The 25712-nt window shown below is 42.0% G+C and overlaps 1 protein-coding gene across 11 annotated transcripts in view; it reads left to right on the top strand.

The window, feature by feature from the left end:
• The window catches only part of TGFBR2 (transforming growth factor beta receptor 2), an 87788-nt gene extending 62507 nt beyond the window's left edge, over window positions 1–25281 (top strand). For 9 of the 11 annotated variants that reach the window (XM_055284797.2, XM_055284786.2, XM_055284804.2 and 6 more), the window contains 4 exons: window positions 2886–3685; window positions 5363–5504; window positions 19502–19629; window positions 22531–25281. In XM_055284797.2, coding sequence (XP_055140772.1) covers window positions 2886–3685; window positions 5363–5504; window positions 19502–19629; window positions 22531–22710 — 1250 coding nt within the window. In that variant the 3' untranslated portion in view covers window positions 22711–25281. The remainder of the gene's footprint in view (window positions 1–2885; window positions 3686–5362; window positions 5505–19501; window positions 19630–22530) is intronic. The other 2 variants (XM_055284801.2, XM_055284808.2) reach the window with 2 other exon arrangements.
• Window positions 25282–25712: the final 431 nt, after the last annotated feature.

The following is a 25712-nucleotide window of genomic DNA, read 5'->3' as shown; positions in this document are numbered from 1 at the left end:
CCGGGCGTGGTGGCGGGCGCCTGTAGTCCCAGCTACTCGGAGAGGCTGAGACGGGAGAATGGCGTGAACCCGGGAGGCGGAGCTTGCAGTGAGCTGAGACTGCGCCACTGCACTCCAGCCTGGGCGACAGAGTGAGACTCCGTCTCAAAAAAAAAAAAAAAAAAAAAAAAAAAAAAAAAAAAAAATTGGTATGTACTAGCTTCATTTCTCACTGTTTCATTAGATGAAAGTATCAGATGCTGGGCCAGGTGCAGTGGCTCACACCTGTAATCCCAGCACTTTGGGAGGCCAAGGCAAGCAGATCACAAGGTCAGGAGTTTGAGACCAGCCTGGCCAACATGAAACCCCGTCTCTACTAAAAATACAAAAAAAAAAAAAGTTAACCAGGCGTAGTGGTGCACACCTGTAATCCCAGCTACTTGGGAGGCTGAGGCAGGAGAATCGCTTGAACCCAGGAGGCGAGGTTGCAGTGAGCAGAGATCGTGCCATTGCACTCCTGCCTGGGTGACAGAGCAAGACTGCATCTCAAGAAAAAAAAAAAAGAAAGTATCACATGCTGAAGCAGCTATGTTGACTGGGGTATATAACCTGGGGTTCATCATTGTGAGCCAGGAAAATTTAGGACATGAACACTCACGAGGAGTTTAGGAGTGAAGGTTTAATAGGCAGAAGAGAAGAGAAAGAGAAACAACTCTCTCTATAGAGAAAGGAGTCTGCAAGCGGAAAGGGCGGGCTGGTGGTGAATATGCTGGCTTTTATACTCTGGTTTGAGGAGGTGGTGTCTGATTTACATAGGGCTCACAGATTGGTTCAATCAGGTATGACGTTTACATACTGCATGGGGAAGACTGGTCACCCCACCCTAATCTTATTATGCAAATGGGCTTTCCAGTTGATCAGTGCCATCTTGTCTACTCTTTATTGTACACATGGCTGACAGAGAAGGGAAGATGGAGCTGCCATCTTGAACATGTCCTTAGTTCCTGCTGGCATTCACCCGTGCAAGCTCTCAGCTTGCCTATGTCTGAAGCTCAACTTTACAGGCTGCTCTTTGTTAGAAAATGATGTGGGGCTGCTTTTCATTAAAAAGAAACGCCTTACTGAGGACTTCCATACCCTTACTATCTGCCCAAGTAATTTCTTCTTAACTTCTTTATCAGTACCATTTAGGTGATGGGTTCCCTGTGAGAGAATTTGGTTATAGCCTCATTCCACCTGGACTATATTCTCATCACTTTTTTTTTTCTCTTCAAACACCTACTGTAGATGAAAACTGACTAATGAATAATCAAAAGATCCTTCTCTGACATGGAGTTTGGTTCCATACCCCCTACCCATTTTTTTCGTTTCTATTCCCCAGGTGCAGAGTAGTCAGTATGGGATAATTGCTCTTCCTTAGGTAGATCATATATTCTTTCTCCTTAACATAGCACTCTTTCCACTCATCGCTGACTTTTCCCATTCTTCAGAGACCAATTTAAAGGCAGTTTTTTGATACTGTGCCTTCCATGTTTCTCTAAGCTTTTCCACATTCCACTAATATTATAGATTACATTGTACATTTAGCCCCTATCCCAGATGCCATATATTGCTTACTTGTATATATGCCCTAAGTCCTCTACTGAGGTACTCTCTGAAGGCAGTGCCATGCCCATCATAGACACTCGGTAGTGATATATTTAATGAATGATTCTAGGATCTGAGCATGAAGCCTGCTCATTAATGGGTACTTTGGAGGGCAGATGGATGACACATAAAGCAATAGAATTCTGGCATATTTGCCCAATGAAAGCAGCCCAGCACAAGCTCCCATTGAACTAGAGCTGCCTTTTGCTGTCTCCTGCCCACTGTCTGTTTCTATTCATGTCCTTCTTCCAAAGAGGAAAACTGTTTCACCAGAGCCAACAAGGCCAGCACATGAACCAAAGTTTGATGCACAAGATATTATAGTTAGATATCTGGTGCTAAGGACTCTCCTTGTCATCTCACAGGAGCCTGCTTTAGAATTCCACGTCATAAAACTGCAGCATTTCCATTTTTAACTTATTTTACCTTTGTGGCAATGTTTCCATTGTTGCTATTAAATATTTCAGTTCCATGAAACTATAACTCACATGCACACTGAAAAGAGGAATGTTGGGTGGATGTAAGATAGCTGTCCAAACAGATCCTTTCCACGGACTCCTCTCCATGTCACCCATGGGCCCAGGGTAGCCTGAATGCTGATCAGAGCAGAACAAGTTGGAGTTTGAAAAAGAACAAAGATTTTGGTGGAAACTGGCACGCTCTGTGTTTTTACCAGATATCATACATGCAGATATTTTGAAGGCAGAAGCTGTATCATTTTTTTCCATGTTCCCAATGTCCTGAACTTAGAGTAAATGTTTTGTGCTTTTATTTGGCAATATTGAGGACCTACTGTGTGCTAAGTGCAGTTTACAGTAGTGAAGAAGACATGGTCCCTTCCAGCATGGAGTTCTCTGTCCGTGGGGGATGGCAAAAGTAGGGAAAGATAGATGTGAAATCAAGAGGTAGAGTCATAGTTCATTTAGTTTAAGTTGTACTGAATTGTTACCTGGGAAAAATATAAGGTGCTATGAAAATGTATAAAATAAGACAACTTTCCAAGTTTTTCTAGGCCTCTCTTAAGGAGTGACATTTAAGCTAAAGTTTGAAGGAAGAGTAGGAGATGTCGAATAGATGGCCAGAGGCAGGGAAGACTGAACGAGCATGCAGTTGCATCCCTGAAATAAAATTAACAATATTGTATCTACAAAAACTATGCAGATGCTAAAACCTATAGATGCTCAGGCATGAACCCACTTCCTGACCGTACTTACCTACCACATCCAACTCCTTCTCTCCTTGTTTTGTTTCCCCATCAGAATATAACACCAGCAATCCTGACTTGTTGCTAGTCATATTTCAAGTGACAGGCATCAGCCTCCTGCCACCACTGGGAGTTGCCATATCTGTCATCATCATCTTCTACTGCTACCGTGTTAACCGGCAGCAGAAGCTGAGTTCATCCTGGGAAACCGGCAAGACACGGAAGCTCATGGAGTTCAGCGATCACTGTGCCATCATCCTGGAAGACGACCGCTCTGACATCAGCTCCACGTGCGCCAACAACATCAACCACAACACAGAGCTGCTGCCCATTGAGCTGGACACCCTGGTAGGGAAAGGTCGCTTTGCTGAGGTCTATAAGGCCAAGCTGAAGCAGAACACTTCAGAGCAGTTTGAGACAGTGGCAGTCAAAATCTTTCCTTATGAGGAGTATGCATCTTGGAAGACGGAGAAGGACATCTTCTCAGACATCAACCTGAAGCATGAGAACATACTCCAGTTCCTGACGGCTGAGGAGCGGAAGACGGAGTTGGGGAAACAGTACTGGCTGATCACTGCCTTCCACGCCAAGGGCAACCTACAGGAGTACCTGACGCGGCATGTCATCAGCTGGGAGGACCTGCGCAAGCTGGGCAGCTCCCTCGCCCGGGGCATTGCTCACCTCCATAGTGATCACACTCCATGCGGGAGGCCTAAGATGCCCATCGTGCATAGGGACCTCAAGAGCTCCAATATCCTCGTGAAGAACGACCTAACCTGCTGTCTTTGTGACTTTGGGCTTTCCCTGCGTCTGGACCCTACTCTGTCTGTGGATGACCTGGCTAACAGCGGGCAGGTAAGTTAGAGCTAATGCTAGATCCCCTTTACCTTGAGTCTGGCCTCATCCTACCTCTTGATCCATATCTCCTGGCTCTTATCTCAAACAGCCCTGTGCTCTGGACACTGGTCTAGGGAATCTAGCCAAAGTAAGGAGTCTGCCTTGAGCATGCTTTGCTCTCTCCTGCCTGAGCATTTTTGCTAATGGACAGCATTTCTCCTCCTGTCTTCAAATCCTTCCCAATTCAGCACATTTTTTCTTCTTGGATCAATCCTCATTTCTCTTCCAGCAAATGTTTTTTCTTTGTTTCAAGCACTGTTAGTACTTTACCTCTACTTTTCCCTCTCTTATGGTTGTACTCAGTCCTTTCTGCTCTATACTAGCTGTAGTTGTGTTGGTTTCTTTGTATTATTCTTTGTATTAATAGCATCGAGGAAGGCAATCTCCCTGAAGTCCAAATCTACATCCACATGGTCACCCAAGATATCTAGCACAGTGCCTTGAACATTGAAAGTAAAATAAGTACTTGTCGACTGAGTGAGCACTTCCACTCTTGAAGCAGTCTCACAGATTAAAATGGAAATGTTTTTGGCTAAGAAACTATTGGAAGGTGATTCGAAATCACCACAACATCCCTTATAAATGACGAGCCCAGTGTTTTCACACAGTGGAGTCTGTGGAGAGCAGCACTGTCTTCTTTAGCCAGGTGGCAGGACACACTTTGAAGCATTCAGTTACTGCTCAGTCAACCCTGTGTCCATGGCAGCGCACACAGTGTTGAGGTAAACATCGAAACATGGACAGACTAATGTGCCAGAGTAATGAGACATGCAATGACCTCTTGAGAAGAAAAACTTTTTTCTAATACATGCCAATAAGAAACATTCCTTGGAATGATAATGTCAACTCATTCGGCTTCCCTAGATCCTTGGGAAGGTAGGACTTTATTGTTATTTAATCAGTCTATACATACTACAATACTAAATATTTAAGTGATCCATTCCCTGGAATATTTTTTTCCTTTTTCATGTGGATCCCGTGTTTGCATATTATCAGTCATAGAGATTAGCACAGGCCTAAAAGTCAAAATAAAACTACATGGCCCACACGTCGAAATTATAAAGTGATCCAATTTGGTCTTTCACTGTGAAAATGCTTTTATACAATTTAATTTAGTAGAGATGTTATGCAATTGTACTATATCCTTTGCACACTGGAATGTGCCATGAGATAAACAAAGATTAAGACTCAGTCCTGAAGTGATCAAAACTGATAGCAATTATTATTTTTACCATAAGTCTTGGAGTTGCAGGAATAAAAAAAAAATTCAATTTTGGAAAGCAAAAATAAACGTTTAAAATATCACAAATATTGTCTCAGGTTATCTATAAGGATGTTATTGAAAAATGTGATGGCATAAGTCATGGGGTTAGATAAGGCAGCTCTGGGGTTTGGCACTTCCTTATTTTGGCATGCTTTGTTTATAGTCTTTAGAGGGTTTTCAGGGAGAGAACATCTATTTTAAAAAATAATCACCTATCTGTACCTTTCTGTGCATTTCTCATTCTTTAAAACAGCACTTTGATTTTTTAAAAAAATCCTCTGCACATGTCAGGGGCCACCATCAGCTATATTGTGAAAATAAAAATGCAGCTGGAATTAAACGATGGGCCTCACTGTCTGTTTTTGCTATAGGTGGGAACTGCAAGATACATGGCTCCAGAAGTCCTAGAATCCAGGATGAATTTGGAGAATGTTGAGTCCTTCAAGCAGACCGATGTCTACTCCATGGCTCTAGTGCTCTGGGAAATGACATCTCGCTGTAATGCAGTGGGAGGTATGTATGGACCAGCATCATTGTGTAGTGGTAAACTTGACTTCAAAATAAGATCGTGTGTTGCTTCGAGCATTATTCCAGGGGTTACAAAGCAGTTATTAGAGCTAGTTGAGATCTGATATTACACAACCATCCCAGAACTATTTGGGGTTATGCTAAACAGCCTAGGTTTTTAAACTTAAAGCGACATTTGGAGCATAAAGCTTTGTATCTCCTTTTATAAAGCTTTGTGTAATTACTCTTCTCTTGACACATCTCTTCACAGTTATTTAAATATCTGGCAAGAGATGAATACTAATAAATGTATAAGAATTATCTCATGATCATGTGGATAATATTCAGATAAGCATCTGATTTCTTTTACTTAGTGTTTTAAAGTTTTTCAGAATTATGTCTGGGAAAAAGATTTGATTCAAAATTTACTTTTATGGACATGACATTCTTTTATTGGGAAAAAAATCATTGTCTGAGATATTTGTTTAGGTTTTGAAAATTCTAGGAAGAGGTTATTGAGGAAGGCCATCCTCTTACTGCTTAAGCCTGCAAGACTGATTAGGAGACTAACTTTTCTCCTGAAAAGCCCAAGGTGTCCAGCTGGCTTGCTCTTTTTCTCCCCAAGTTCAGCCACCTACTGTTTTTTTTTCTTTTAGGATCATTTTTCCCTGAACCCACTGTCATAGCCTCCCAGATGCCCTCTGCTATGTCTTCTCAGCAGGTTGTGTGCTGAGTCCTTTTCACTGTTAGAGGCTGTTACTACTATTGACCATGAGACTGTAGATAGGATGGGCAACAAACATCTGGGGTGCCAGGGTGAGGCTATTGTTCTAGGAAGTATTGTCCCTTGTTGTCCAGGAGGCAAGAACAGTTGAGGTCTACATTACTATACCCTTTCCTGACTCTCTTCTCAGTACCTTGGAGGGCAGATGCATGACACATAAAGCAATAGAATTCTGGCATGCTTGTCCACTGAAAGCAGCCCAGCGCAAGCTCTCACTGAACTAGAACTGCCTTTTGCTGTCTCCTGTCCACTGTGTGTTTCTATTCATGTCCTTCTTTATTTCTTAGGTGAGACAGGGTCTTAGGTCTCACCTGAGAAATCTGTGCACCCAAGTTCATCCTGATTGGCTGCCAAATGAAGCCAAACTAACTCCCTTTTTTTTTTTTTTTTTTTTTTTTTGTGACAGAGTCTCGCTCTGTCACCCAGGCTGGAATGCAATGGTGCAATATCGGCTGACTGCAACCTCTGCCTCCTGGGTTCAAGCAGTTCACTGTGTTGATCAGGCTGGTATCGAACTTTTGACCTCATGATCTGCCCACCTCAGCCTCCTAAAGTGCTGGGATTACAGGCGTGAACCACTGCGCCCAGCCTCCATTCCATTTTTAACTTTTTGTTTTGTGATAATTTTAGACTTACAAAATAGTTGCAAAAATAGTGGAGTTTCTATATACTCTTAACTCAACTTTGCCTGTTGCTAATATCTAACTTAAACCATAGTATGGCTATCAAAAACAACAAATTAACCTGGATTCAGTGATCTTAATTAGTCCATATACCTGTTTGTACTTCCAAGTCCCCAGTAACGTTCTTTTCTGAAACAGTATCTAGTCTAGGGCCTCGCATTGATCTAATGTGCATGCCTCCTTAGTCTCCTTGACCTTGTGACAGTTCCTCAGTCGATTTTTGTCTTTTGTGACCTTGACACTTGTAAAAAGTTTAAAACAGTTATTTAGACTCTCTCTCACTTTGGGTTTCACTAATGTTTTCTCATGATTAGATTGAGATTACATATTTTGGGCAAAATTACCACAGAAATGATAGTGTTCCTGTCTTCAGTGCATCATATCAGGGGGAATAAGATGTCCATTTGTCTGGTTATTAATGTTAAATTTGGTCCTTTGGTTAAAGTGGGACCTGCTGCTATTTGTCCATTTGTAAGTAATACATGCCTTTGACTTGTTTCTAAGGATACCAAATACCTGTTTAGCAAAGGTACTAGAACTTTCTTATTCATCATTTACCCACTAATTTGACAATCTATGACTAATTCCTGCCTAAAAGAATTATTACTATAATGTTTACTTAAGGAAGATTTTCTGTTTTTCTTGTTCCTTCTGTATTTATTAATATGCATTCTACTTTAAAAAAGATCTGTCTCTTCTGTCACCATCCCCTGTTCTTCATTTACTAATTATGTATTTATATCAGCAGGGGATTTTGGATATTTGTTTTATTATATGAGTACCCAGTATTGTTATTATTTATTTTGTTGCTCAGGTTGCCACAGCTTGGGTCACTGGTCTAAACTACCCAACATTTTGCCCAAGGCAGATTCAATTGGCACCACTGCTGGCTCTGATTCTTCATCCTGTTCAGAATGTGCACAGCCAATTCTCCAGCATGGGTCCAGGTCACCCCCTCCCATCCTGCACCCTGCTGAACCTCACGTGTTTTCCTGAGACCCCGCATGGGGATGGCACTTCCTATCTAGCTGACATAGTTATTATTTTCTAGTTTCTTGACCGAGATTTCTTCCCCCAAAACACTTCCAAAAGTTGACTTTCTTTTTCCTTGCACAGTGAAATTTGTTTAACCAAGTTTCAGCCACTGAGAATAATTTTCTGCTTGAAAGCTTTGACAGTTCCAAAATGAATCTTTAAAAAGCCAGGTATGAGTTGTATCAAAGACAATGCTGTTGTCACTGTCAGAATAAATTTACCTAGATTTCAGTATCATTCCCTGTCGTTTCAACCCTGTTATTCTATAAACATGAGCTAGAGATTGTGTCTCTGTCTTTCCCTCTGTCAGTGCAGCCAGCTTATTAAGGCCCTAGGTGAGCTCCCAGCTTTCATTGTTATCACTGACTAAAACCCTTGCCTGTTGATATTTGCTGAGTGTGGAAGAATTTAAGCTAATGAGGAAGAAGTTCACCAAATTTTACGAGGTCTAAAAACAGTTACAGTATAAACAAGTTTTCCCAAGGAAGGAACAGGATCTGGTTTATTCAGCTAGCCTCATAAAACCTTTTATATCCTTAGGATAAGAACAGACAGTCCCGGGGAACCGGAAAGAGGCCATCCCAGTTCTCATTTCGTTTGATCTTAAGCCCACAGTCCTATTTCTCCCATCTTTGCTCAGGCTGCAGACACCAAGATTATTTATCCATCCTCACGTTTGTGCTGACACAAAGCCCTTCGCTTGATTAAGTGTGTGAACTCACGTAGTAAGCTCCTTCTCCCACCTTGACTTCTTCTTTTAAAAGCGTTAGTGGCTTTTGTTTGTTTCTTTTTGGCATGTCTCAAAAACCTTAAAGACAGATTTTCAGCCTAGTCTTAGTTTCAGAGCCTTTTCTTTTGCATTCAAAAAGTCCTTTGGAAAGTACACGAAGCCTGAAGACAGATGGATTCCCTCCAACTGCATTCATCTTGATGTTGTCCCTGCTGTAGCTTTTGCAGAAACACAGATGGAAGGACAGGTTTTGACCTCAAGAAGCTTGTAGTCTACAGGAAACAGTTGTTTCTTTCTTCTCCCTTCTTTTTAAAAAACGTACACATGCAGATATGTTTCTTACTTTACAAATTAAATAAATAACGAATCCCCCTGTTTGATGTTAGACTTTAATTTTAAGGTATAAGGAAGAGGGAAGGATGTAAAAGGTCTTTCCTTGAGCTTGAACTTCTGCAGTTTGCAGTACAACATATGTAATTGCCATTTTTTAAAAATCAGCAGTCTTATTTCAAAAAAGGGAATGTGTAATATGCTTACCTTTGTATGATGAATCATAGATGGACAGTAAATGGAACCAGATCTCCAGGATCATCTTCTCTGTAGGCTCTGAGTCTGTGTGCTTGTGGGATCATGGATCAGGGCCACTTCTGTGACATGAAAGGCTTATGATCTGACCCATCGAGCCAGCTACCAAGCACCTGCAGAGAAGCCTACTCAAGAGGTATGGTCCTGCGGGGCACGGTGGCTAACGCCTGTAATCCCAACACTTTGGGAAGCCGAGGCGGGTGGATCATGAGGTCAGGAGATCGAGACCATCCTGGCTAACATGGTGAAACCCCATCTCTACTAAAAATACAACAAATTAGCCGGGCATGGTGGGGGGCGCCTGTAGTCCCAGCTACTCAGGAGGCTGACGCCGCAGAATGGCATGAACCCGGGAGGCGGAGCTTGCAGTGAGCCGAGATCATGCCACTGTACTCCAGCCTGGGCAACAGAGCAAGACTCCGTCTCAATAAAAAAAAAAAAAAAAAAGGTATGGTCCACCTCGACTGTGTGCAGAAGGATGGTGGGATCCAAGTCTCCAGTGAAAATAGCTAATCTACATGACAAGTGTAGTGGATCTACCCACTGAAGGAGAGTAAGTGTGGCTGCTTGGATTTCTTAGGCTGCCATTGGTAATGTGGATATAGCACCCCCTCCTGTACTGAGAGAGTCCCTAGTTGTATTGATACTTTTTAAAGCTATGGAACATTAACCTCTCTGTTACCAATTGTTAATGAGCTGTTGCAGAGGTGACTATTTGTTTTACTTTCTTGGATGTTAACATTACACTACTCACTACCTGAAGAAAAATGTTCTAAGCAGCAGAAGATCTAACTGAATGAAGTAGGATACAAGGATTAGGGATAGAAGATTTCACAGAAAACTGTGAAGTCTCACCTAGCCTGCCTTTAAGTGACTCATAAACATGGATATTAAGGCTCCAAGCTCACCTCCACGCCACATTCTCATTCTGTGTTCATCAGTTCATCATGATGAATGTCTTTTAGGTCTTACCTCCAGGCTTTGTCTCACGCTATTTACTGGCACTGGAACACTTAACTAGTCTGTTTTTGACAGGCAAGTGTGGTTCAATTGTGATAAATGCTTAGGAAGGGAAGGCAGTGAGCTCAAAGGACTGAATGCCCAGGTTGGCTACAGGGAGTGCAGTGTTAGGATCAGGGAATGAGACTTAGGTCAGCTCTTAAAGGAAGAGGAAGACTCTGGGATGTCCTTCTGAGTTACTTCTTTATCAGCCAGTCTCCCCTCAGTGCAAGGGAGCACAGGGAAAACAGAGAAAGAACAGCACTACACTGGAGAAGCCTCACTTTTATCAGGTGAGAAAACATAAACAGATGATAATAGAGCTCTTCAAAAGCCAGGTGGTACAGCTTCATTTAGCACAAAATTCTACCAGGGGCCTCAGGAGATGTGTTGCAATTAGGTGAAGAGAGTGGTCAGAGAGAAAGTCTTCTTGTCAAAAGTACATTTGGTCCAGATAAAGAAAGCCATAAAGGAATAATTACCACTTCTTAAGCACTTGCTCCAGACATCAACTCATTTAATCTACCAAAACTCTTTGAGGTGTGTACTGTTATTAATCCCATTTTACAACAAGAAAACTGAGGGCTCAGGAAGTGCAAAAGTTGTGGAGCCAGGAATCAAAGCCCTGTTGTCTGACTCTGTAGCTCACGGGCCTTAGTATTCCTGGTGTACTGCTAGCCTGGCCAATGGAGAACGTATTTAAAAAATAGTAGCTATGGCCAGGTGTGGTGGCTCACATCTGTAATCCCAGCACTTTGGGATGCCGAGGCAGGCAGATCATGAGGTCAGGAGTTTAAGACCAGCCTGGCCAAGATGGTGAAATGCCATCTCTACTGAAAATACAAATATTAGCCAGGCATGGTGGCGGGTGCCTGTAATTGCAGCTACTCAAGAGGCTGAGGTAGAGAATTGCTTGAACCCGGGAGGCGGAGTTTGCAGTGAGCTGAGATCACACCACTGCACTCTAGCCTGGGCGACAGAGTGAGACTCCGTCCCCACCCCCCCAAAAAAATAGTAGCTATGATTCCTATGATCAGTATGGATAGGATAGTCAGAGCTACTCTGTGCATCCTGGCAGTGGATATGAAGCCTTCCAGCAGAAGCTGAGGAGACAATCACATGTTTGAGGAACATTCAGTGATGGCCTCACTTCTCTGGGTGAATCCTTGTTAACAGAATCCAAGGCTGTTAATTTGTGTAGCATGTTACAGTATTGATGCCTTAAAATTTGAGATAACTGTTTTATCTTTATTTCCCTAAAGATATATTTATTCATTCATTCACTCAAAAAGTGTTTATTGAGTACCTATTGTGTCACAGGCATTATTTAAAATGCCAGGGATACAGCAGTTTAAAAAGCAGTGTCTTTCTTTGAGAGACAGGAAGTCTAGTGAAGAGCCAGTATTTTAGGGACAGGTAATGAACAAAGAGATATGTAATATAATGTTGGAGTTGGGTGGGGTGGGTGGGATGATTTTAGAAAGAAAAATAGACTTGAGGGATAGATAATGAAAGAGGCTGTCATTTCAGACATTTTAATCCTCTGAAAGAATACAAAAGAAAAAAAAAGAAAACAAATATTTCAGAATTGTTTGAAGTAAGAACAAGACAGGAGGAGGTGATTGGTGTGTTACTGTTTTATGAAAAAGGAGAAAAAGCTTCTTCATGAAATCGCCATTCAGCAAGGACAGCACTGGAGACTGGTTCTCTTTTACAAAGAAATCTCTGTCCCAGGCTTTCAGTCTTTTTGGTGTTCATGCAAGTGTTTGTGTGTTGTGTGGAAGGCGGGTGAAGGCGGTCCTGTTCAGGGCCCCCTTTGGTGAACACAGCAGGCAAAATACTCTCGTCATCCCCAGCCAAACTGGCCTACAAGCACACTGACTTCCACATCCCTAGCATTTAGGCCTTTGAACAGAAGCTGACACGTAGCAGCCAGCTGAACAAGTATTTAACGAGGAGCAACACAACTCCAAGAAGGGCTCCTTAGCGTATTGTCAAGTTGCTGCAGCCTTGTGAGATGGAAAAGAAAAAAAAAGTGCAAATGAACCAAAAAGAAAGGGAAGGGGGTGGGGGAAGAAAGAGAGAGAAAAACAGGAGGTGTTGGAGAGAGGGCTGAGGAGATACCAGGATTGAAACACTTCATTTTCCTGGATTTCAAGGGAACACAGTTTGGAAAGCAGATATGAAAACTCGGGGGTACTGCTTTGGGGAAAACCATCAACAACTTTGCTGCCCTGTTACGTTGGGACTACAGTCAAAACAGCAGCTGTGCACCAGATGCTGACTTTCCGAGGAATACCATTGCTGTCCCAGAGACCTGCCCTTTGAGTGTTGCGGAACTGGGAAGAGACAGGCAAGCGTAGTTTTCTCTTAAGAGCCTTTTGAAACAAATTAAAAGAAGCTGTGAGGGCCGGGCAGTTGTGGGTGGCTTCCATCAGTGAAAAGACTGCAGAGAGAGGTGGCGGGAGGGAGATGGAAAGAAGAGAAAGTCGTTCTCAAGCAGTGAAATAAAGAGGTTTTTTAGAAAAGATGCTGTTGGAGGCACTCAGGGAAATTCTGAGGTGTTCAGCCCCATCCGTGTGGCTTCAGAAACAGTCTGAGGGTGAGACAAAGACTTGGTTTGATGAACTAATTCTGCTGTGTAGGCATAAGTCTTGGGTGGAGTGCCTCCGACCCTGGAACAAGAATTTGAGTGCAAGTGGTTTATTTGGGAAGAGATTGCAGGAAATGCCAGTAAAAGAATGAGGAAATGAGTCAGGAAAGGGAAGGAAACCAGTAAAGGATATCTTATCAAGTGAGTTACCACCGTGGGCAACTGGAGTATAACTACGGGCAAAACACACACCTCATGTCATACCACCTGACTCAAAGGATGCTGGGTGTTTATCTTTCCAAATCCCATCAGTCTTTGCTGGAGGGCTGCTCCAGGCCGACCTGGGAGGGTTCACTCCCCAGCCCTCCTGCCTGTTCCTCCTGGAGTTGGGCCAGCCTAACCGGAAGAGCCGGTGCAATGGGGCTGGGAGGTGGTGGTGCAGCTGGCCCTGCAGCATCACAGTGAATAATTGTGGGGGGCATATGTGACTATTCTTATTTTGTGGATATAAGAAGTGAGGCACAAACTCTTGGCATCTCTTTTCTAAGTCCTCATGTCTACTTTTTAAAGGAGTCAGGGCAAAGACAACAAATAATGCTTACTATGCATATTGTTAGCTCTTCCACTTTTGAAGTGCTAAACTCAGTCATACTCTCTAAGCCCTGCACTTTTTTTCTTAGAGGCAATTCCAATATTTTTTAAAAAGGTGATTCTTATTATAGGTTAGCCAGGTGTAACATTTTCTCTGGACTCGGCCCACACAATCCTGAACTTGCTTTCTATACAGTTCTTCACAAAAGAGAGGCCCAAGGTCAAGCATCATTTGATCAAATGTGCAAAGAGGAACTGCATTAATTCTGTTGCCAACTATGCCCTGATCTGATGCCTGTAGTTCAAATGAGATTCTCATCCTTACCTCACCTCCACCACCAGTCACATCTACTTCCCTAAACCCAGAAAGGACAAGTGTTTGGGTTTAATGTGGGTAAATAATACCAGCTAAGGAGAGGGCTGCTCTTTGTAATTGTTTTTTTTTGCATAGCTGGTTTAGAAATTACAAATAACAACCATCCAGTAGATCCCATAAGGTTCCCCTTCTCAAGGTTGTATGCCGAGGAGGGCCCCATCAAGGCAGGGAGGGACACACTTGTCACGTTTGGGAAGGGCATGTTCATACCGGGGACTGCCCCAGCTGTACTTGCTCTGGTTAGGGGAGAAATCTCTGAAATGCTTGGCAGAGATGAGCAAGCATGAAAGCTTCCTAAAAAGGCAAAGGCAAATTTCTTCAGAGTAACAGTAATACAGTGCGCAATTCTAAATGCTCTTCCTGGAATCCAGTGTACTCTTTGGGCCTCAGTTTTCTCAACTGTAAAATGAGGATGTTGGATCCCGTCTCTGAAGACTTTTTCAGTATTCTTTGTCTGACTCATTTGAAACCCTTAAAATACGTTTAATAACTTGTGTTCTTTTTTCCTGTGTCAAAATGCACCTCACATTCCTTAGGAAGCATTTAGGGCAGTGTTGCCCCAAGTGTGGTCTTTGGAAGGTGCTGATCCTCAAACTCTCTATTTCAGATTTGCAATGTAAGGACAGAAACCAAGATGTGTTTAGTACCTTTAATAGCAGTTTGATGTTGCCACAACACTCAAGTGGGATTCATTTTTCTTGTAATTCATTTCTACTGTATTTTACCAAAGCCTTTCTTCCCAATGAATTGAGGGCAAAACATCTGGGCTTTTATAAAAAATCAATTGAGAAGTGCTCATTTATAAGTAATAAGGGAAAAATTTTAATCACTTTTAATCTCGCTATTCCACCTAAGCCACTTTTGTGAAAGAAACAGTGGTTATGAGTTGGGGAGAAATTTGCATTTCTTTATACATATTTGTTTAGTCATTTCATAGTTTTAATCACATGCATTTTCCAAAATAAAAATATTTTAAGCACCATCATGGAAAATAAATAAGTTACACAGTTTGGACCCAATGATTTTGCCAAAGTGGATTAAACATCCCAGTCTCCAGCTGCCTGAAACCCTGGGGAAAAAGTTGGAGTGTCAAAGGTCTCAGGCCATCAACTTGTTGCCAATCACCAGCTCTGTCCAGTTCCCCAGGACTGCCTGGGTTCTGTTACATGAGGTCTCATCCTAGGAAGGACCATTGGTACCCACCTGGCTGGCAGAGGGCTTTCTGCTTTCTAACCTCCTCTCACAGGGTTCAGGCTGTCTCTGGCCACGCTCTTCCCTTCTTCTGCTGAGTCAAAGCAAATATCTGAGGCATTCTGAGGGACACTTAGAACTGAGGAGCAATTAAGAAATGCCCTCCAGGAGGGAATGGCCTCCATGTCATCCCACAAGTCCTAATGGAGGCCCTGAGAATGGCATTGCCTTAATGGCCATAGTAGGAAAAACAAGCAACGTTGCCTGATCACTGCATTGAATATCAAAGATGTTAACTGAGAGGCACATGTATACACACTGCCAAACATTAAACCATCTTCCTACACATTGCAGGGCATGAGAAAAAAAAAAATGGTCCAAAATGAGAGAGAAGGGTAAAGAAAGAAGAATTGCAAAAATCCGTAATTAGAAAGAAAAAAGCAAACATGCATTTAGCTGTTTTGGAAAATCTATGTTACATAAGTAGGACATTTTTCAGAAGTTAAAGAAACGTCAGCATAAATCATGCACACACTGCAGATCCCCATCCATACTCCTAATCTGAAAAACTGATATTAAAGGATTAGAGTATGACAGTTTGGGTCAAATGATGATCCTCCCTCCCCAGACTTGTCTATTTTAAGCTTAGGAGGAGGCAGAAGAGCCATAAATTCTCCCAGTGGGGCACAAGGAGCCAGTCCTTTTGCCAGCACCTTTCAGACTACCCGTGACCTCCCTTCCTTTTGAAATTACCCGTAAGTCAAAGATGGGAAGCAGGCCTTGTATCCCTTGGGAATATTAGGGAATTTCACAACTTTCCAAGATTTTAGGAAAAGTAGGAAGTAACCTATTTATAAGTCTGTTTGTTCTGGGAAGGGATTATTGCCTTTGTCTTCCTTTCTAAAACAGCATTCATTAATTTTTCTTTAAGTAAAAATATGCCCAGTGCCATCTTCTCTCATTCCCCATGGAAACTTGCCTTGGTCCACAGAGTACCTATAAAAAAATTAGAATAAATTCTGTAGTGTTTGTAACTAGGAAGATTAGGACTTGAAATGAATTGGCTCTGGGTTTATAGTCTCAAGGACAAAGACTTTTTCTTTGTTCTCAAGGACTATCAGCCATGAGATTGACTGGGGTTTATTCTGATCCCAACATTTTCCTCCTCTGATGTTGATCATGTCTCTGTCACTTCTGACCATGAGTATAGGGATTGTTGTTGATAGTCAGAGGAGAAAGAACTCTCTGAAATGCTTGGTAGAAAGGAAAAAGCATGAAAGCTTTCTAGAAAGGCAAAGGAGTTTCATCAGAGTAACAGTAATACAATGTGAGATTCAGAATGTTCTTCCTGGTTTAGTAATTTCACCTTCACAAGAAGGGGCTACATCAAGGCTTCCCCAGGGTAGCTTTGCAGCTACAGTCAGATTGTGCAGATTCACTGAGACAAAGGCCTAGGGAGAGAGGAGAAAGCACTTCCTTGGCAGCTGTATTGGGCCAGCTTTACTAGAAGTAGAGTCTGACACACTTTTGTGCAATGATTTGTTGAGGATAAGCTCTCATGAGAAGGAAGTAAGAGAAGCAGGAAGAGGCATGGAAGGAGTTAAGTGAACTTGTATTTCAGGAGAAGTCTAACCTCAGCTTGATCTCACAGGAAGCTCTGGAGAGTGTGAATTGCACCATAGTTACTCACCAAGAGCCAAGAGAATTGGACTGTTAAACCTCAACATTAATTTGTCATTGGCTATACACTGCCTCTGAGAGTAAGGCGGTCATGTCCAGAAACATCTAGGATAGGCAACTCCCATTGACCAAGGACAATCCCCCAGAAAAGGGTGAAGGTGTGAGCCCTTATGAGCCAAAACCTGTGGCAGCTGTAGGCTGCTGGCCCTAGCTTAGCCAAGGGGACCTTGGCAGGCACCCACTACAACTGCTACATAAGCCAGAACAATTGAAGATGGAAGGTTTGTGGACTGTACCTTATCTAAGGAAGAATTTATATCATATACAAATCCTATCCTTTACTATTATATGGTAGTACATATATCTCAAGGTATGGTACCAAGGGGGCATCATATTTGATTAGATTGGATTGCAAGATAAATCTGAAGAGCAACATGGAGGTAGCTCAGTTCAATATATTCATTTTATAGAAGAGAAGAAGTACGTGAGAGTAAACACTTACTGGGAACCAGATCTGATTCTGTTTTCTCTTTTGCTTGAATTCAACCCAACTCATTAAATTCTTACTACATATAAGGCACAGTTTTAGGCACTGAGCAGATAAGTGAAAGACACCACATTCAGCCACTGCCTTGTGCCTTAGGCATTTACAGTCTGGTTGAAGATAGGGAATGAAAGAAAAAATAAGAGTATAAATACTATACAAATCACAATTCAGATCTCACCCAAGAGCAGTGTGGATTAAATGCTTGGGCACTTGAAGGCAAAAGCATGACACACAGGAGGATAGTTTGTGGTTTGTCTTAATGTGATGGGAGGCCTTCATCCCAAATTCCCCTGTATTTAAAACTATAAAAAAGAAAATATCCTGGCAGCTCTACTATTTGGGTGAAGCTGAAAAAGATAAATATTCAAGTAGAGTTCTGGAAAAGGGGAAAAAAGCAAATGAACAAAGAACAAAAACAAGCCATCCCTTTTCAAAATGTCATCTTGCCATGAAAGCTTCTTCAATTCGTTACCTAGAAATGCAAATTTATTGAAAGTTTTACTCATTAAATAAGATTATTTTGAAGCTAAAGGCCAAAGATCCTACTTACTTTGGAGAAAAGTGTTGAATCCAGCCCAATCTCTCCTTTCAGCCCAGGCATGTTTTAGTACTGGGATGTTTTCTATCTTTTTAACTGTCCTTGCTCTGTTTACACTATATTAATCTGCTCATTTAAATTGGTGTTTTGTTTTAATGTTCAGCCAGAGTTTATGCACTGCCACTTTGGAGAGAATCTAAGATTCATTCATTCATTCACTCACTCAACAAAGCATTTGTTGACAGCCTGTTGGCATGGGAGACCCTTGCAATTGGCACCAAGAATACAAGAATGAGAAAGGGACTCAACTTGCACCCAAATGCTCACAGTCCAGTTAGGTGAGAAAAATAAGCAGGTGGATATATTAAATAAAATATGGTACATGCAAGAATAGAGCCCTGCCCAGGATATCTAACCAAGATTGACCCTAAGGATGTTCAAGGAAGTTTTTATAAAGAATTTGACCTTAGTTGAAGCCTGAAGCCCTGGTGAAGGGTTACCTGCTCCTTTGTCATTTTATTTATTGAATATACCATCAGAGGAAAATTATCTTTTTAAAATTTTGTTGATGTCATTAATCTGTCCCCTCTGTCTTCCCACTAAAACAGCATTTCTCAACCTTTTTTAAAATCAGTGATATCATAAGGAGACTTTTTAAACAACTTTTTTTGTTTGCTTTCGTTGTTTTTTATTTTGTATGGACAAAGGATCTCACTATGTTGTCCAGGTTGGTCTCAAACTCCTGGACTCAAGAAATCCTCTTTCAGCCTCCTAAAGTGCTGGGATTACACACATGAGCCACAGCACCTGGCCTATAGACAGCTTTTTTCTAAACACTACTCTCCATGAGGTTTTTCTGTAGCAAAATAGACATAATATAAAATGTACCATCTTAACCATTTTTAAGTGTAAAGTTTACTGGCATTAAGTACATTCACAGAGCTCTACAACCATCACCATTATTCATTTTTCTGTACTGAAATTTGCTCAACTGAAATTCTTTACCCCTTAAAGGATAACTTCTCATACCCCTATCTCCCAGGTTGCCCTGTGGACAACCACCATTATACTGTCTCTGAATATACCTGTTCAAGGTACTTCATATAAGTGGAATGATACAATATTTGTCCTTTTGTGTCTGGCTTATTTCACTTAGCATAATGTCTTCAAGGTTCATCCATGTTGTAGCATGTGCCAGAGTTTCATTCCTTTTTGTGCCTCAATACCTACATGAAATTTAATACCACATTTTAAATCTCTTTGTATACTCGGGCCTTTGGAGGCTCACAAGCCATTGTAATACATAAGATTTTTCCACTTCCCAAGAACCAATTTCACCCTTTTGGTGCAATATCACCCTGTAGAGAATGCCTGTGTTAAAACGTAAGCTCTGTGACCCTCTCTATCTTGTTGTCCACTCTGTCCCCCAGCATAACACCTAGCACATTTTAAGTGCTCAACAATCATTTATTGAAAACTTCTCTAGCCCTTCCCCAAGCACTCCTTCCTTCTTATCTTAACCATTATTATTAAAATTTGCTCTTAGAGTAATCACATATGTATTTGTTACTTAGCGCTTCATGCTCCCCAGCCAGGCATCTCACCATGCTCATTTCCTTTGGCTGCACACGCCATTCTCAGTGACCCTGTGTTTGCTGGCTTTCTTCACAGAAGTAAAAGATTATGAGCCTCCATTTGGTTCCAAGGTGCGGGAGCACCCCTGTGTCGAAAGCATGAAGGACAACGTGTTGAGAGATCGAGGGCGACCAGAAATTCCCAGCTTCTGGCTCAACCACCAGGTAAGGAGTGAGTGTTTACAAAGGTCAGTAAGATTCAACCAAAGTTGCCTCTTAGGTGGCAGAGAATTCTGGAATATTGAACTTAAATCTGAGGGAAGGTCCCATTGTGTTCTATGGCCCTGTTAAATTTTGTTTACAAAGAAAATTTCAATACAGTGAATGACCCAATTATTATAGGTTCCAACCAGCTGATGTATACTCTGAGAGCTCACAAATAGCCATTTGGAGGGCATTTGTCACATTTTCGAAGCCCCCTTGGTCATGGGTTAAAACATTTTGTTTGCAGCCTCTGCTACTTACTCCTGGGCCTTCACGTCAGGAGTTTACATTTCATTCCCTCTGGATTCCAAATGTTTTCTTCTGGGAATCTTCAGCTCCATAAGGAAATACTTAGCAGATGCAAAACAAGCAGGGTTTGTCAGGCAGCTGTGGTGAGAAGTGACTGTGGCATGCAGAAGGCTGTGTACAGGTGTTTGCAGGCTGTGCGCACAGACTTCGGAGAGGCATGAGTGAGCACGCGTGGGAAAGAGGAGACCGACTCCTCACTCTGGAATTAAGGAAAGCAAAGAAGAGGAGGATGCCCAGGAAGGAATGAGAAATCTGTCTGTTGGGAACATCTTAATCGCCTCTTATTTTTTCTTGTTAAGAAATGGTAGCTAAGGCTGTCCATAGCCGGGCAGTCATTCTGGACTTATAAAGAGGCTGATCCAAATTGTTCGTTTGGGGGCACTTTGATGAGGGCAATGGTCAGAGAAAAAAGAAAACGATAGGTTGTGAGTGAGTCAGAAGCAGCCATATGTCTGACACACCCAGGAAGGAGCCCTTAGTGAAGAATGAGAGAGAACAGTGTGGCCCTATCTCACTGAGAAAACTGTTCTTTCTACTGACTAAAACCTTTTATTGCCTCTTTTGGATGAATTCCCTCAACCATGAAGGCCGAGGCTAAGTTGTAGGTTTCCCTAAGGGCAAGGCAAATTCAGATAAGAAACAGAAACAACAAATCAGGCACAATCGGGAAGACAAATGGAGCAGGAAGCCTGGTCTGTGCCAGTCCTGGCCCAGAGCCACTTCAGCAGACAGACCTTAATAAAGTCCAAGGAGGGGGCGGGGGTGAACCAGGCTGTGGTGGGTCACAGGCTTCTCTGGAGTTTTGGGCAAATCCTCTTTGACACTAAGACTGTAAGAATGTTTTGCATAAATTCTGAAATCAGAATGTGCTGGAGCGTTATATTTCTTTCAAACTCTGTTGCCTCCTCTACTGTATAGTTCTCATAGTGAAGCCATTATTCATGATGATAAAATTCTGAAAAGAATTTGCATAATACATTTTTTCTCATAATGAGATTTGTTGCCCTATTGATTTCAAGTTAATGCTTAATATTTAATTTAATTTACTGCCTGTAATTACGGTGCCAGAATAAAATAAATGTTACTTGTGTACCAACAATAGCACTCTACTCTTAACAGGGCCATCTGTCAATACTGTCAATTAGGTGAATTATGCAATTAATTTAACATCATGAACTCATTGGGTGGGGAGGGAGAGATAGGTTCCTAGGTGTGTTTGGAAAGTTGTTGGTATTAGAAAGCAAGTAGGGAAAGTGCCAGCTCTCCCAGGTAGTTTTGAGATTTATCCATCCCACTCCCAGCCACCTGTGTGAGGGATCCCCATTAGCAATGTTGATCTTATAACTGGGAGGAGCACACTCTATTTCCGTCTATCAGACCATTTACTTAACTCCTGCCTGCTTTATTTCCAATAAGGATTTGAAATAACAAAAATATTTGCAATGCAAAATAAAAATTAAGCCAGTGAGAGAAAACTCTCGCCACCTTCCTGGGCAGCATCTCCTGGATCGTCTCCTTGGATGGGAGCTTGATTTGGTTAGAGTGAACCCTAGGAAATGGCATAGAGTTAAGCATGCCTGACCCACAAAGGCAGCTGTTTTATAGGGCTCAACCTAATGTTGTTGGAGAGGAATGGAGCATCCCAGAGGTCATCCTTGGCAGCTCATAGAAGCTGCTACTGAATCACTCTACAAAATGTGTGGCCTATAGAAAATGAAACCATGCTAATGCCTGCATACAATTCTGACTGGGGTAATCAGCCCTGTTAAAATAGAACAGTGTATGTGACCCAGCTATATGACACTCTGGAAAAGGCAAAAACTACAGAGACAGTAAAAAATCAGTGGCTGCCAGAAATTTAGGGGGATGGAGGGAGGGATGAATAAGTGGAATGCAGGGAGCTTGAGGGGCAGAGAAACTATTCTGCATGATACTATAATGGTAGATACATGTCATTATACATTTGTCAAAACCCCTAGAATATACAACACCAAGAGTGAACCCTAATGTAAACTATGAATTTGATTGATAATGATATGTCAGTGTTAGTTCATCAGTTATAACAAGTGTACCACATAGACGCATGATGTCAAGGTGGAGAAGGCTGTGCCTATATGGGGAAGGGGTTTTGTGAAAACTCTCTGTACTTTCCACTCAATTTTGCTGTGAACCAAGAACTTCTCTAAATAGAAAGGTGTTAAAATGATATTAAGGGCCACTACATGGGAGATTTTCAGGTGTTGGGAGTGTTAGTGTACCCCAGAACCCAGCAGAGGATCATTGTGCTGTCAGGACCTATTGTGATCAGATAGCACCAGAGCCAAAAAGTATGGTAGGTTTCGAGCACAGCTGCCACCAGCACAAACCACCCCCCACCCTTTCCACATGAAACTGGCTGGCCTCCAGCAGCAGGCACTCAGTCAGCACATGTTAAATGCACAGGAACTTTTGCACCCTGCTTGCACTCACTATAGCAACAAGGTCAGCAGGCCACCTTGCCTTCCACGGAGCCCACCAACTCATGGTGCCCTTTGGATCTCTTTCCCACTACAGGGCATCCAGATGGTGTGTGAGACATTGACTGAGTGCTGGGACCACGACCCAGAGGCCCGTCTCACAGCCCAGTGTGTGGCAGAACGCTTCAGTGAGCTGGAGCACCTGGACAGGCTCTCGGGGAGGAGCTGCTCGGAGGAGAAGATTCCTGAAGACGGCTCCCTAAACACTACCAAATAGCTCTTCTGGGGCAGGCTGGGCCATGTCCAAAGAGGCTGCCCCTCTCACCAAAGAACAGAGGCAGCAGGAAGCTGCCCCTGAACTGATGCTTCCTGGAAAACCAAGGGGGTCACTCCCCTCCCTGTAAGCTGTGGGGATAAGCAGAAACAACAGCAGCAGGGAGTGGGTGACATAGAGCATTCTATGCCTTTGACGTTGTCATAGGATAAGCTGTGTTAGCACTTCCTCAGGAAATGAGATTGATTTTTACAATAGCCAATAACATTTGCACTTTATTAATGCCTGTATATAAATATGAATAGCTATGTTTTATATATATATATCTATATATGTCTATATCTCTATATATATAGCCATACCTTGAAAAGAGACAAGGAAAAAGATCAAATATTCCCAGAAAATTGGTTTTATTGGAGAACTCTAGAACCAAGCAGAGAAGGAAGGGACCCATGACAGCATTAGCATTTGACAATCACACATGCAGTGGTTCTCTGACTGTAAAACAGGGAACTTTGCATGAGGAAAGAGGCTCCATGTCTCACAGCCAGCTATGACCACATTGCACTTGCTTTTGCAAAATAATCATTCCCTGCCTAGCACTTCTCTTCTGGCCATGGAACTAAGTACAGTGGCACTGTTTGGGGACCAGTGTTCCTGGGGTTCCTGTGTGCCCTTATTTCTCCTGGACTTTTCATTTAAGCTCCAAGCCCCACATCTGGGGGGCTAGTTTAGAAACTCTCCCTCAACCTAGTTTAGAAACTCTACCCTATCTTTAATACCTTGACTGTTCTGAACCCCACTTTTTACCTTCATGGGTTGCAGAAAAATCAGAAGAGATGTCCCCATCTATGCTATTGCCCCACCATCTACTAATGAAAAATTGTTCTTTTTTTCATCTTTCCCCTGCACTTACGTTACTATTCTCTGCTCCCAGCCTTCATCTTTTTCTAAAAAGGAGCAAATTCTCACTCTAGGCTTTATCGTGTTTACTTTTTCATTACACTTGACTTGATTCTCTAGTTTTCTATACAAACACCTATGGGTTCCATCTTTCTGGGCTCCTGATTGCTCAAGCACAGTTTAGCCTAATGAAAAGGATTTCAACTACACAATACTATCATTGTCAGGACTATGACCTCAGGCACTCTAAACATATGTTTTGTTTGGTCAGCACAACGTTTCAAAAAGTGAAGCCACTTTATAAATATTTGGAGATTTTGCAGGAAAATCTGGATCCCCAGGTAAGGATAGCAGATGGTTTTCAGTTATCTCCAGTCCACGTTCACAAAATGTGAAGGTGTGGAGACACAAAGCTGCCTCACTTCTCACTATAGACATTAGCTCTTTCCACTGCCTACCTGGACCCCAGTCTAGGAATTAAATCTGCACCTAACCAAGGTCCCTTGTAAGAAATGTCTATTCAAGCAGTCATTCTCTGGGTATATAATATGATTTTGACTACCTTATCTGGTGTTAAGATTTGAAGTTGGCCTTTTATTGGACTAAAGGGGAACTCCTTTAAGGGTCTTAGTTAGCCCAAGTTTCTTTTGCTTATATGTTAATAGTTTTACCCTCTGCATTGGAGAGAGGAGCGCTTTACTCCAAGAAGCTTTCCTCATGGTTACCGTTCTCTCCATCATGCCAGCCTTCCCAACCTTTGCAGAAATTACTAGAGAGGACTTGAATGTGGGAGATAAAAGTCCCATTTGCAGTTAGGAAATTTGTGTCCACAAGGACAAGAACAAAGTATGAGCTTTAAAACTCCATAGGAAACTTGTTAATCAACAAAGAAGTGTTAATGCTGCAAGTAGTCTATTTTTAAAACTGTTTTTGAAGCTACTTATTTTCAGCCAAATAGAAATATTAGAAAGGGACTGGCAGTGAGAATATCAGCTCTGTTTGGTTGTTGGAAGGTCTCATTTTATTGAGATTTTTAGGATACATGCAAAAGTTTGGAATTAGGCAGAACCTCTGGGCACCCTGCTCAGTGTGAGTGGGCTGAGAGTTAAAGACAGTGTGGCTGCAGTAGAATAGAGGTGCCTAGAAATTCCACTTGCACTGTAGGGCATGCTGATACCATCCCAATAGCTGTTGCTCATTGACCTCTAGTGGTGAGTTTCTAGAATACTGGTCCATTCATGAGATATTCAAGATTCGAGTATTCTCACTTCTGGGTTATCAGCATAAACTGGAATGTAGTGTCAGACAATACTATGGCTTGTTTTGTTTATGTTTTCTTTTTCTTATTCAAGAAAAAAGACCAAGGAATAACATTCTGTAGTTCCTAAAAATACTGACTTTTTTCACTACTATACATAAAGGGAAAGTTTTATTCTTTTATGGAACACTTCAGCTGTACTCATGTATTAAAATAGGAATGTGAATGCTATAAACTCTTTTTATATCAAAAGTCTCAAGCACTTATTTTAATTCTATGCATTGTCTTTTATATAAATAAAATGTTTATTAGATTGAATAAAGCAAAATACTCAGGTGAGCATCCTGCCTCCTGTTCCCATTCCTAGTAGCTAAATCCATTTGCCTCATTTGTTTATTTTGAAATTTATGCAGAAAACGTCACCAAGTAAATAATCTCCAGCTTTTTCATACTGTCTTCCTCAACTGACAGTCTCACACTCCTTAAAAAAAAAAAAAGTCACAGAAGCTCAGTAATATGAGAGGAAGCAGATGCTGCTCATGGCCTGCCCGCCATGCTGGTGTCCTGGCATGATGTCCATCTGAATGCACAGAAGACCTCTTCCCACGGTCTCAGAAGCTGCCTCTATCCACATGGCTGTTTCTTGCAGGGATTTTCACAGCCAAACTTTCTACTGCCTCTTCTACTTTCTCCATTCTTCATACTAGCAAGCTGTTGGCTCTCTTCTTGACTCTTGTCATATTCCATGCTTCCCTTTTCTACCCAGATACCACATCCATTTGGTGCTATTAGTCGACTTACATGAATGGTGAGATTAATATGCCTTAGGAAATTGGCTCCTGGT

Source organism: Symphalangus syndactylus, chromosome 1, assembly GCF_028878055.3.
Source record: "Symphalangus syndactylus isolate Jambi chromosome 1, NHGRI_mSymSyn1-v2.1_pri, whole genome shotgun sequence".
Lineage (NCBI taxonomy): Eukaryota > Metazoa > Chordata > Mammalia > Primates > Hylobatidae > Symphalangus > Symphalangus syndactylus.
This window is presented reverse-complemented; position numbering and strand designations above follow the sequence as displayed.